General features: G+C 44.8%; 1 protein-coding gene across 1 annotated transcript; it reads left to right on the forward strand.

Annotated features, from left to right (window-relative positions):
• Positions 1 to 12724: 12724 nt before the first annotated feature.
• LOC309340677 (integrase/recombinase xerD homolog) lies at positions 12725 to 13630 on the forward strand (the record flags this gene model as incomplete). The annotated part of the gene is made up of 1 exon (XM_081859558.1): positions 12725 to 13630. The coding sequence occupies one exon, from the start codon at positions 12725 to 12727 to the stop codon at positions 13628 to 13630; it is 906 nt and encodes a 301-aa protein (XP_081715684.1).
• Positions 13631 to 14388: the final 758 nt, after the last annotated feature.

Genomic DNA, 14388 nt, shown 5'->3' on the forward strand with positions numbered 1-14388 from the left:
AGGAAGGGAGCAGTGGAAAATGTCCTCTGCCTTCCCCACAACCCCGATCCCCAGCGTGGTGGCGGCAATCAAACAGGAAAATGTCCTGGCGGACATGCTCTCTGGCTTCAGGGCACCCGAGAAGGCAGCCCAGGAAAGCTGCACACTGCCTTTCGCCAGGAAGCAGGAGGAGGACAATGACTGGGAGCAGGGCCGTCTTTAATAGATGCAGAGGCTTGGGAGGGAAGCTGCGTGCAGCTTCCTTTCTAAGCCTCTGTGGGGATCGCTCTGCTCCTGCGGAAGGAAGCTGCACGCCCGCCAGCCATATACTTGGTGGGGCTTAGCTGGCGGGCGTGCAGGGAAAGGGGAGGTTGCCGGCAAAGCCGCACAGCTCTCCCACTTGCTGGGGTGCCCCTGAGAGGCCGGCACCCTGGTGCAACGAACCACTAACACCAATGGGAAAGACGGCTCTGGTTTTTAAATACTGCTGCTTGCAGAGGTGGGCTTTGGGCTTTCAAATTTCAGCCATGCCCTTTGTGATGCTAAAATCCAGTGCCTCATGCCTCGTGAATTCTGTTCCACAACATTGTTTTGGCGCACCTGGTGGCATGGTGTGCAGTGCGACTGCACCAGTCACATACCCACCCGAAATTATCTCTGCTTCTTGTGCTAGTTTTTAAGCAGCAAATTGAGCTGTTTAATATTATTTTTTAAATGAAATGTTTATATTAATATTCTAATTGCATTTTGGTTGAAGTCGTTGTGAAACACCCAGGTCACTTTCTTGATTGTGCAGTCTTTCAAATGTTCAAAATCAATAAGCAAACAAACACAGACAGAATTAGAGCCTGGGAATAGAAAACAAAGGGAGTATTTGCAGAACACTTTTTCTCTAACAATGTGGAAGATAATGTAGAGAGTAGTCTTACAGCAAGAACTGCTGGGAGAAGCTAGTTAAGCTCCAGCATATCTCCAGCTGAGCTGAGAGGTTGCTTGTGTAGCTGGGCCAGACCAGCTTGTTGCAGATATTAATATTGCACAGTTTGAAGTTACTGGATGCATGAAAAATGACTCATTTTGAAAATGAAGCACTATCCAGACCCATGAAACTATTAATCAAATTTTACAAGCAGAACTCTTCAAAATGAAACAGAAACATCAAATTATACATCCAAAAATATCCATATACCGTATTTTTCGCCCCATAGGACGCACTTTTCCCCCTCCAAAAATGAAGGGGAAAAGTGTGTGCGTCCTATGGGGTGAATGCAGGCTTTCGCTGAAGCCTGGAGAGCGAGAGGTATCGGTGCGCACCAACCCCTCTCGCTCTCCAGGCTTCAGGAAGCTATCCACAAGCCTTGCAAGCCGGGTGGGAGTTCCTGCGGGCTCACAAGGCTTGCTGGCAGCAGCCTGCAGCCCCGGCGAGTGTCTGCAAGCCTTGCGCGCCCGGCAGGAGCTCCCGCCGGGCATGCGAGGCTTGGGGCGGCAGCCTGCTGCCCGAAGCACGCAGAGCCCTCCAGAGGGCTCGCCGTGCTTCTGGCGAGTGTCTGCAAGCCTTGCGCGCCCGGCGGGAGGTCCTGCAGCCTGCAGCCCGAAGCACGTGGAGCCCTCCGGAGGGTGCCCCGTGCTTCGGGCAGGCGTGTGCAAGGCTTGGGGCGGCAGCCGTGGCTAGGGGGGGGGAATAATTTTTTTTTATTATTCATTCCCCACCCCAAAAAACGACGTGCGTCCTATGGGCCGGTGCGCCCTATAGGACAAAAAATACGGTAATGTCTTGTGCTATCCAGCACAAGCTCAGCATGTTACAAAATAAGAAATAATCCAAAAAGACCTATAAGCAAAGGTCTTTCTCTCTTTAACAGCATGCATTCCAGCCTTAGAATGTTTACACTCCCTTCAGGAGAGCTTCATTTACATCTTCACTCCATTGAGTTTGGGAGACAAGGATACAAAGGCAACTCGCTTCAAAATGGAGATTTGCAACTCAATACCTTCATCACATGACCAAAGGTTACAACACTTACATGTTAGCTAACAAAGAACAAAAATTAATTTAGTTAATCATTAACCCTGCAAGAGCTCAGAGTCCTTGGGGGGTGGGAACTACTGTGGAAAAAGACCCAATGTTAGCAATCCACATTTAGCCATTTTCCATTTTAAATCTTCATTAATACACATACATTTTTCATTTCTGTGTGAATTAAATCAGTTATACTTAACACAGTTTACAACCCTCATCCCCGGCTCAGCTGGAGATTTGCTGACAGGTCTACCCAATCCTGGCTTAGCCAGGTCCCAGAGATGGGAGGAGCAGGGATGGGGAACCTAGCGGGGATCCTAAACTCATTCAGCCTGGCCACATAACCAGACAACACAGTGTAAGTTAAGCTGGCAGAAACTGTAACTCAAACACTAAAGACTTGTTTGCCAGGCTTAGATTGTTTCAGTCAGCAGTAGACCCACTGCTGAGCAGGGTCTGGATTGGGTGTAACTTTATGTCAACTTAGCTTACACCAGCTTGCTCCACATATGCATAGGATTGCTTCATAAGAAAAACAAATCCAGGATCCCGATTTTAACTGTGGACTTCAGGCACTGAGCGCATTGCATGGCTAGGGCAGAGACTTGCAGCATGGAATCGCACTGTCTTTTGCGAATAAGTTCACATCTATCCTGAGGAGTAGAAATGGTTTTGCAGAAAATTGAAGACCAACTCAGTAGTCATACATGTTCCACTTAAATTCAGCCCCCAAATTGACTGTGTGCCATTGTATATTATGCTTACTTTGAATGGTGAGTTTGTCCCCAGTTTGCTGCATCCTTATGCATCCTGCTGCATAGTTTTATAGAAGCTATGCAGGGTTTTCAATTAATCCTTTGGATGCAATACTGAAGAGAATGAGGATGTCATTTATGGCACCGAATCCTTTGCAGAGATTTTGAGTAAAATTGACTGCCTATATTTGTTGAGGAAGGAGGCCAAGTAAGCTTCTGGTTGTTGAAGTTGTTCCAATGTCTTCATGCTGCCAACGTCTGAGAGTCAAAATGTGTTCAGTGAATACTGTGAGTGTACATATATGTCTTCTTTTATGAGCAAATGATGGTGTCAAGCTGCAGGTTTTCAGAAATGCATAAGACACCATTGACTATATTCCCAGTTCATATTACAAATGTTAATCTGAGGGTTTCGTGCAATCTACACTGACAATCAAGGTCAACCCTACCATCAGGGAAAATGATGGTTCTGAGTGTTGTGAAATGACAACACAAAATAGTAATAAAATGGTTGTTGTCAGCATCTGTCTGTCTCGAGAGTCAATAGAGTGTGACTCTGGGGTGAATCCAAACCACTGTGTTAGCAGCAATGAAGTGACCTCCCCAGGGTGCAAGCTTGGGCAGTGTGCATGAAGGTCATGGGCTGCCCAGTTGCCAAGACCTCCTCTCAGCCTTGCTGATATGGCCCAAAGGAAAGCAGAGCAATACATTTGGTACCAGCTTGGTGGCAGGAGTTGCCAGAAGAAGGCGTACAAGGAATCATCTAACCATCTTAGGGTCTCCATTCTGGATTTGTGTAGGGTTTACTCCTTTGCCATTTCTTCTGCCAAAGATATATTGCAAAGCAGTGGAGGTTTACGATCAGGGGTACCACCCCAGGTTGAATAGCCCCATCTACTCCTCACTTCCCTCTACAACACATCCAGAAACCACCTTCCTGACTGTTGGACCCACTCTTGGTCTTGTCTGCTCAATTCACCGGAGCCTATCTTCACATGCAGAGAAAGCCCCTAAGTCACCAAGGATCTGAGACCCATTGGCAACCCTAACCTGGTTTAGCCAGACAGTTAGATCCATTCCTAGGATGTGGCTGCTGTTGCATGCTGACAACCTCTAGGATCCACAGCTGAGAGCTGTGGGGACCAAAGGTGGACAGACTACCCCAGAAGGAGCATGGCATGTGCCCCTCCAGAGGTACTAACCCTCCCCCAGTACATCCATTCCTATCATCATCATCATCAATTCACCGGAGCCTATCTTCACATGCAGAGAAAGCCCCTAAGTCACCAAGGATCTGAGACCCATTGGCAACCCTAACCTGGTTTAGCCAGACAGTTAGATCCATTCCCAGGCAGAAAAAACACACAAAAAATCATTGAAAATACCATACCAATCACAATGTGGTGCAACCAGATTTCATTCCAAAAGCCACATCCAGAATTCCAATCCAGATTCCAGCTGATAGGGAATACAGCGGCATTATTAGTACCTGGTGCATTCACCACTTTCACTCTTTGAAGTACCGTATCCTCCAAAGTACACAGTAGCTTAATTTCCACTCATCATGTTACAGTAGGTGTTTAAGCCAGTGGCCAGCTATTTCCATCACCTTTCTGTCACATAGGGCTAGCCCCTAAAGCTGTGTTTCACAACTGCACCAGTAATTCAGGATTTAAAAGGGAACAATGATGTTGGTGCACCGGAAAACGCTCCTGCTTTCTGTTGAATTTTACCTTCATTGCACCACTAATTCTAGTTTGGGAAGTAAACACATAACCTGGATTACTAATGTGCTGACAAGAATTCTACTTTATCAGTAAGGCACCAGAAGGAGCAACAGGAATAAGCTTTGCAGAAGGAACCACGGTAACACATAAATCTGCCTTAACATGACACATTTCCATCCTTATTCCCCATCAGTGCACTGGCCTTGTTTCCTCTACTGATGGCACCGAATGGAGATTGCTGCAGAGTAACAGCAAAAGTTTAACAATACATTCTTTCCTGGACAGAACTGCCTGCAATAAAAAAGGGGGGTACAAGATCAATACCACCCTTCTTTGGACTTAAATATTGTGTTAAGCTAGCACATTATTATAATCTTATATGAAGTAAATTCCCATTACCTTTTGACTTCTGAAAAGAAAGTCTTGGCTTGCAACTTTTCAGATCTCTTGGTTCAAATGGATTTATCCAAAGCAGATAGATAAAACTTCTAGAATTCTGCCAAGTTTTCTGTACTATACCAAAAGGGCAATTCTTTGATGTGTAACCTTCTCCTAACTGTTTTAGCTGATTTCTTCTTTTCTTCTTCTCTTTTTTAAAGCTAGAGCTAGCACGATAGAAAATTGCATTTTCCGTCTTTAAAACATAATTTCATTCATTGGGCATTTCCCCAAAAGACTCAGCTCTAAAAGAAAACACCAACAGGTACACCGGCCACTTACTGACTCCAGTGGCCAAACACCAGAAAATCTGCATGCACACGAAAGCTCATACCAGTAACAAACTTAGTTGGTCTCTAAGGTGCTACTGGAAGGAATTTTTAGGAAATATTAGCAAAACACAATTGTGAAGACTAAAGGACAGGGTCTGAACTGGGTGTCAGTGCCCTTCATTTCTAGCTAAAGCTAGGCAGTTGACCAATAGATACATCATGTGATTTGACTTCCAGCCTTCCCCCAAAGATATATATATATATATTTATGTTCTCCTTGTCCTGCACAGATAAACTATTCAACTTGTAGTGTTCACACAGCTAATAAAGACACATGAATTGTGTGTGAGAGAGAAAGCCAGCAACCTTGTATGCAGCTTTATTAATTTTTATGAGTGGGGATCCATCACCTCTTTCAAATTAGATACTTTTTGCGTGCTGAGGTCCCCCCAAACACCCCAACCCAATAACTCACACATCACACGTAATTTTTGTTTAAGGTTTTTGGCATAATTTTGGCCACAACTTTATTATCATACACATTGTGAATGGTTGCTTAGGCATTGGTTATGACTAGCTATCCCCCCCCCCCCCGCCTTGGGGGATAGCACTGACTCCCAGATTCCAGCGAGAGTCAGTGTGGAGGAACAAGATCAGGGACAACTGGAGCTGCGACACAGACCCTCAGTTCCATCCCCGCATGTCCCTTGGAGCTTACGCGGCCCGCACCCGATTCCAGGGGTTTGGACGAAGGGATGATAAGCCCCAGAATTCCTTTAACAGAATTCCCGTTCTGCAGCAGCATTGGAGGGGCAGGCACAGCCAATCCATACCCCTCCACCAACCAATTTAACCAATGCCTAACCGCCAACCTTACAAGTTGTGACGATTTGCTACGCAGTAGGCAAAACCCAATTGGCACACACTAATCAGCCAAAAGGAAAAATTCCTACCAGGCCCCCGCACCAATGCGAACGACGCCATGACAGGCATAGCAAGGTCAAAGCGAAAGCCCAATCAAGGGAGGGCAGGCGGGTGATCCGGTGTCCACAGCGAAAGAGAAAGGAACAAGCTGTGGACCTTGCTTAAATAACCACTGATCCCACCCCCAAATTGGCAACATCAAATTTACCCCAGCAACACCAGCCACCAATCTGCTCTCGGCCCCTTAAATTTAATCTGGCCGGCAACCTGGGTGTTTTTGTCTGGCCCCATCCGCAACACGTGCTCTCATTTAATGAGAACTCGCTTTATGAATTAAGTATTTGTATGTTTTGGTGTACATTCCAACTGGCAATGCCTGTGTTTATCTCTAGAGGGCTACAAGTCCTGCTGATCGGCTTAAGCAAAGCAGAAAGAATCCCTGAAATAATCACACAAGACAGAAGCTTTAGGAACACATGGAGCTGCCTTCTCAGAGCATGGTTCACCTGACTTAGTATTGTCCACACTAGTTGGCAGAAGATATCCAAGTTTCAGACAGGAGTCTTTCCCAGCCCTCCCTTGGAGCCTCTGGATGCCAAGCAGGTGTTCCTGCATCAACTTTAGAGCAATGACAAAAATTGATTTGAAAGTGACATTGGTATAAAGTTGGTTGGCATGATCCAGGAACGCTCTAGCTTTACAGCAAGGTGTTTGTTTGTCTTGGCTATTTTTTTACATTTTCCTGGAAAACCCTAAGTATTTACAGAGTTCAGTGCAGTTCCATCGCTGGGCTCTTTGCGCATCAAGCCCTGAAACACATCCCCTATAGAAATAAAGACATGATGGACACAGAATTTAGTTTAAAGGTTAATGAGAAAAATTTAGGGCACAACGTTATTAAATACACAAGTATGAATGGTATTGGCTTAGGCACTTGTATCCAGAATATAACTGGCTCCTGCCCACCCAGCAGGAAGCCTGCAAAGGGTAAACTACAACAGGGGGAGCACCATCGATGGCTATTGACTGGTGCTCACCCCTGGAGCTCCCAGAAGTCCTGGCATGGCCCTAGCCCCTCCCAGGCTTCAGATGAGATCCAGACCCCCAGATTCCTTTAACAGAATACCCTATAACTTGGAGGGAGAGGTGATGGCTGCACCTCCCCTCCCCACACTCCCCCAAACCAATGCCTAACTGCCGAACCTTACAAAGTTGTGGAGATTGCTAAGAGGTGGGCGAACACCAAGTGGCCACTGCCAATTTGCCACGTTGGAAAAATTCCTACTTGACCCCAATTCCAAAACAGGCGACCAACTGAAGTCCAAAGCAAGGCCAATCATGACTTAACCAGGAGGGTGGGTGGGTATTCGCCAGCATGAAGCAAAAGGACGTGCCCACGGTGTGCTGCCATTTTATACCCCGTCCATGATCACACCAGCACCCCCTAATTGGCTAACAAGCCCTTAGAGTGATTGTGTCACCACCGGCTAGTTGTGGGACAAAGCCCCACCTCTCAGCAGGTTGGGGGAGGGAGTCCCAGGGCCACACGCAACATGTAGTTATGATTTTTTCTTACATAAAGCTGCTAGGTATATAAACAGCTAGGAAATAGCTAAAATGTTTTGAAAATAGAAGGGGCAGAAGAAACCATTGGGGAGGGGAAAATAAGTTGCATCAGTAAATTCCTTCCTTAGTACTTGCTTTGCCAATCATTGCAAATTATTCCTGTTTAATCAACCCCTGTCCACATTATTCCTTTTTATTGAATCAAGGGATAGGGAACCTGAGGCCTTGTTGTTTTTGTTGGATATCAGTTCCCATAATTCCCTGCCGGTATGACGAAATTGTTAGAGTTGTAGTCCATCAACATCTGGGGGTTCACTGGTGCCTTGTTCCTAAATGGGTTTTATTACTAGAAATTTTTGCCCATTGCTTTGGTTGTCCATTGCTTTGTTTACTTGGCATTCATCTGAGTCATTTGTGATTTTTGTATTTTCCATTTTCTATCAATAAGCCATTTGATTCATTTCGGTTACAGTCTAGAGTCTGTGGTCCTTATCACTGGTTAAGTTCTACCACCTAGGCCCCAGGGCTGGAGAAGTACAAATTCAGACCGCAAATTAACAAGCCTTACCCAAAGGTAAGCAAGAACACATTTGAGGTAAATCTATGTGTGTGTCTCGTACCTTTAGTGTCTATTAAGGCATTCAATTTTTATTCCTTTGTCCAAGATTATTTAATAGAGCAACCCAAACCGTGGCAATCCCAGGTAAATCCACAAAGAATTGAAGGCTAAATGTCCATTTTAAAATTTGTGTGAATATGGCAAAAAAAAAAAATTAATTGTTTGCAACTGTGTATCTTGCAGGCTCACTCATCAGGGAGTTACAATTAGCTGCAGGAGTTGCAACCCAAAGTTTGCCTCAGTGTGGTGAATGAAATGGTGCTTAGCATGACATGGAGATGGAATGAAAATGCCTTGGGTGTGAAACCTGCTATGATTAAATAGGCACAAGATGTTGGACATAACATTATGATGGCTGACTGGGAACAGTTATGGACCACAGGTATGAAATTTACGGCATGTAATGCCCTAAGAGAGAATTTAATGAAAATGATTTATAGGTAGTACATGACACCAGTCAAGCCTGCAAAAATTTACCATTTGCCTGAAAATAAATGTTGGAAATGTAATGAGACTGAAGGTACATTCTTTCACCTTTGGTGGACATGCCCAAGGATTAAGACATTCTGGGAGATGATTTATAATGAAATGAAAAAGGTATTTAAATATACCTTTCTGAAGAAACCAGAGGCCTTTCTCCTGGGCATGGTCGGCCAATTGGTGCCAAAGAAGGACAGAACTTTCTTTATTTATGCAACAACAGCAGCAAGAATACTCATCGTGAAGTATTGGAAGACACAAGATTTACCCACCCGGGAAGAATGGCAGATGAAGCTGATGGACTATATGGAACTGGTGGAAATGACTGGCAGAATCCGAGACCAGGGAGAAGAGTCGGTGGAAGAAGATTGGAAAAAGTTTAAAGATTATTTACAGAAATATTGTAAAATTAATGAATGTTAGAAAAATGATGGAATGAAGTTATATGGCTTTAGCAGAAATGTTTTAAGGAATTAGGTACAGACAGATTGTAAATGTATTAAAGGGAAAAAACAAGGTTAGAATATGTTAAGATAAATTACAGGACAGAAAACAGAGGAAGATGGAAAGAAATTGCTGAAACAGTTAATTGAAGTGGAATACAAAAAGGGAGGTGTGAGGAGGTCGCTGAAACAAGTCAACGAAAGTTATGATATCGAAATTAATGGATGTGTTTTTAATTGTTTGGTTTTGTTTGGTTGATTCAATGTTTTAGGGTTTGGGTTTTGTGGTGTTTTTGTTTTTGTATTGTATTGTCTTGTTTAATTCTTTTTCTTTTCCTTTGCAATCTTTAAACTGCTAATATATATATATATATATATATATATATATATATATATATATGCTTTCGTAGATTTTCACGGGTACAGGAATGCAGGTTTTGGTGTCCTCGGGTGTCTTCCCGTGTAAAAGTTGGGGTGTCTAGGCGACGTTTCGACGAGGTCTCACTCGTCATCTTCAGGCTGGTTCCAGTAACAAGAAGCCGAAAGCACCAGCCTGAAGATGACGAGTGAGACCTCGTCAAAACGTCGCCTAGACACCCCAACTTTTACACGGGAAGACACCCGAGGACACCAAAACCTGCATATATATATATATATATATATATATTAAAAAAAGAAAATGGCTTGGGTGAAGTGCTGCAAAGGATCATGTGCAATCACAGAAGTGTTTCATCATTTCCAAAATTTTGCACGACTGCACCTCAGCCATTTTCTTAACATGCCAAATGGATTGTGTCTGCTGACTTTCTGTAATCTGCATACACATACACTTAAGTTAATGTGGGGTGCTTTACAGCCTGCTATTTTATTCATCCATGTAGCTTTTGTTCTTCATATCCTCACATCTACAATTGTAAATGTTTTATCATCCTATTTTTCTCAGTTTTAATTATCTTCCGTTTTACAACACTGCTGTGGGAGAGTACCTGACTCATTAAGTACCAAAACTCTTTCTGTTGTCACTATTATATAAGAGTAAGGGGGAGGTTTTAGACACGAGCGTCTTGGGAGGTTGAAGGAAGAACTTGAAACTCAGATACTGGTTGTAGCATAAAAAACTGAAGTCTGTTTCTACCCCATACAATATTCTACGTACGTGAGATGATGGCTGCTCCAAACGTTGCTATAGGGTGCTCTGAGCACAGCAGCAGACAGAACAGTTCTTCCAGGATAATGAACTGTATATAAACAGCTTACTACACTTTTAAGTGATCGCCGATCTATGGCCATTTGATGTACTTCTGGGAACAATTAATTTGCTGATGAAGAATTATCACTGAAATAGTTCATTATCCTGGAAGAACTGTCTGTCTGCTGCTGTGCTCAGAGCACCCTATTGCAATGTTCGGAGCACCCATCATCTCAAGTTTGTAGGATATTGACTGTGGAAAGGCATTCTGCCTCCATTTCAGTGATCTTTGACAGTGACTTACCACTCCTACCATTCCTGTTCATGGAACATTTATTTGATTCTTATTAATTTGTTACTCCGTGCACATATTATATGTCTTCTGCATTTAGTTATTTAGAAATAAACCTCATAGATCTCCAAAGGAAGATAGGCTCATGGTGCAACCTCAGGAGGGGAAAACAACACAGCAATTTGTGAAACTAATGCTAACATAATAATTACATTATGCATCAAGCACACTTCCATTGGGCAGGTGCACTTATTATTTTACCTTTATGTTGTGTTTTACGACTGATTGGCTTCTCCTGCAGGTTTTCAACATAATATGGCAACTGTTTAAATACAAGCATCTGATTGAAAGGTCACAAAATGTGCAGGCATACAAATTATAAGATTCACATTTTAAATTTCAGCATTGTTCATGTTCTGCTGCACACATAAAAGAAATCAGGAGAGCTTCAATCAAACCACATGAAGTGCTATGAAGCGGAAAAATTTTAATACACAAAAACAATAACACCTTTGTACAATGCTTCTGCATACACATAGCTGATGTTAGTGATGCTTTCAATGCAACAACATGCCATTGTACATATATTTATGGGTTGCACAGAAGTCGGCATGACACCACTGCTTCTGCTCTCCATCATGAATTGTAATTAAGAAAGTGAAAATATTCCTGGAAAAACATTCTTCTCAAGAATAATTCTATGAAGATTTTTTTTCAGATAAAACTAAATAGCAATACACCCCCATTTGTGATCCTCAATATTAAATAAGTTGTTAAAATTGTTTATAATAATAATAATAATGTGCATTCAAACATAAGTTATGCCTTCTTGAATCTGTTCAGGTTTCACCTTGGGTTGCTATATTTTTACTTCTAGACCTGAGCCAAAGGTTCTTAGAAAAAGTTTGGTGAAATTGAGGGTTGGCAAAAGATTTCATGAAACTGTTTCCCCCCAGCTCATCTTTCTTGGTTAGTATCTTGGTCCTGACAGCAACGGTGGTGTCAAGGATAAAAAGCAGCACCACATACCAAGATTCTGGGGAGTTTTGTCTCCCTTGACTCTGCCCTCGCCTTGGTGCTCTCCTAGTCACCAAAATGTCACCCACAACTTCACACTATTCAAGAAGGGTTGTGAAGTTCTGGGGGTCACTTTGTCCTAGTCCATTTTGGCTAGTGGAAGGCACTTGAAGCCAGAGTAGAACTTGGCAGGCCAAGGTCATAGGCAGGAGAAATATGGAGTGGCAGAATTGGAATCCAGAATGAATCTACAGGTCAAGAGTGGAGAGAAAGACTCTCCTCCTGGAAGAGAGGGGAGTGGTTGTGGGCGGGAGCCCGAGCTCCACCTCTAGCAGGGGGCATTAGCCCCCTGCCTCCCCCACTCACCTGGCTGGCACCTACGCCTATCGGCAGGCACCCAACCAGGTGCCTCCGAGGGGGCGTGTTCAGCAACCTAAATGCTGCGGCGCCAGCCCCTCCTCGGCCTCACTCTTCGTCATCCCGTCGCAAGTCACGGGTGACTTCTGCCCTTTGGGAGCTTATTTAGCTAAAAATCGCATCACCTACCTCTCTTCATTTATTTCATTTCCAGGTCCAATCAGAGGCAGCAGGGTCCCTGGGCTTTGGCTTGTACTTCAGGGGATGATGGTGCATTCAATGATGGCTAATGGGGTGGCAGGGTGAGGCCATCACATGGGATCTCACTTTTCTTGAGTTTTTTTCCAATAGTAGTGGCCGTACATATCTGGACGGAGGAGTTTCGAAATCGCTGGGTGTGCTTCAGATCTGACAACCAGGCAGTGGTGAAAATACTGGCTAGGCAGTCATCTCGATCTGCGAGGGTCTCCTCCCTTCTGCGGGCATCCGTTCTCCGGTGCCTTGAGTATAACATAATTTTTTCAGCCAAATTCATACTGGGGATCAATAATGATATAGCCGATGCCTTGTCTCACTTTCAGATGTCTCGCTTCCGGTCGCTGGCACCTGGAGCGCAACTGTTGCCTGAACCCTTTCCGGAGCACCTATGGAACATTGGAGACACAAAGTGATTAAGGGAGTATTAGCGTCTGTCGCACCCTCCACTCTCAGGTCTTACAAGAAGGCCTGGTGCGACTTCTTGGGCTTCAGGTCTGGGATATCTGGGCTTTCCCCTAGTGTGCCACCCACCACTGACGACGTTCTGCAATACCTTTCCCATCTCGATGATTTGGGACGTGCCCCTAAATCTTTAAAGATACATGTAGCTGCCATCAGCTTCTTTGCTAAAGCCACGTTTTCCTCCAATCCGTTCAGTGACTTCCTGATCTGCAGAGCTATTGAGGGTTGGGGCAGGCTACAACCCCCTAGGGCCGAGGGCCGTAAGCCAATTTCTTATGGGTTGCTCTCTCAGTTACGCACAAAGCTTAGGTCAATCTGCTGGACCAAGTTTGAGGCCCGCCTCTTTTCCGCAGCATATGCTATCGCCTTTTTTGGCGCCCTGAGAGTTGGCGAAGTTGTAGTCGAGGTTAGCGCAAACGGCTCAACTTGCGACCTCCTTATTGAGGACATGCAGTTGTCCGAAGCTAGCATGACGGTACGGATATGTCAATCCAAAACTGATCAGGCCAGTAGGGGTGTTCTTGTTAAACTTACAGCGTCAGCGCAGCAGGGCCCATGCCTGGTCAAGGACACTAGGCGGTACCTTTACCTCAGACCGCCCGGCCCGGGTCCGCTTCTGGTTCACGAAGATGGGTCACCTTTATTGAGACACCAATTCACAAGGGTACTCCGCAAAGCTATTGATGCTTGTGGTTTATCTTCCCAGGATTATGCTGCACACTCATTCAGGATTGGTGCCGCCACAACAGCGGCGCGCTTGGGTCTACCTGCGGATAGGATTAAGGAAATGGGCCGGTGGAAATCTGATGCTTATAAAGGTTATATTCGCTAGAATATGCTCTGCTACATTACCCCTACTTACCCGTTTTCTATTTCCTTTCATTCTCACTATAGTCCATTGGGCCCGCGTACGGGCGGTCAGCTGCGGCCTCACTCCTAATCTTGGTTTGCCACCTAGAGTTCGAGTTTCCTGGTTTTCGAGACGAGGCATGCGTTGGGAAGAGCTTATGCCATTGCTGAGGGAGAAGGTAGCCACGCTCGGCCCTCCCGACATCCTTCTCATTCAATTAGGGGAGAATGACCTTGTTAACAGAAGAAGTGCGGACTTGTCGTGGAACGTAAAGAGGGATTTGGATGCGATTGCTGCCTTGTGTCCCGGAACAACGGTGTTCTGTTCCTCCTTCCTGAAGAGAATTGTTTGGCGCGGTGTGCAGAACTGTATGGCCATTGAAAAAACCAGGAAACTCTTAAATCGGGCAATAGCCCATTGGGTGTGCTTTATGAATGGCTGAGTCATTTCTCATGACCGTATCCGGATTGGCGACCAGGCCTTGTATCGGAATGACGGGGTTCATCTCTCAGATCTGGAGAATGACATTGGGTTAGATAGCGTCATCAGCAGCATTAGGGATTGGTTACAGCGGTGAGGGTATTGGTGGCGAGCCTTTTTGGGCTCGGGTGGCGGTTAGGCTTTGGAATAATGTGTTGTGGTGTTGAAGGGCTAGGTGTGGCCATTGCCTATGCCTTCAATTTTTGGGTATTCCGTTAAAGGAATCTGGCGGTTGTGTATTCTGTCCGATGCCTGCTTGG

The sequence above is a fragment of the Podarcis erhardii genome (genome assembly GCF_964252035.2).
Source record: "Podarcis erhardii genome assembly, chromosome: 4".
Lineage (NCBI taxonomy): Eukaryota > Metazoa > Chordata > Lepidosauria > Squamata > Lacertidae > Podarcis > Podarcis erhardii.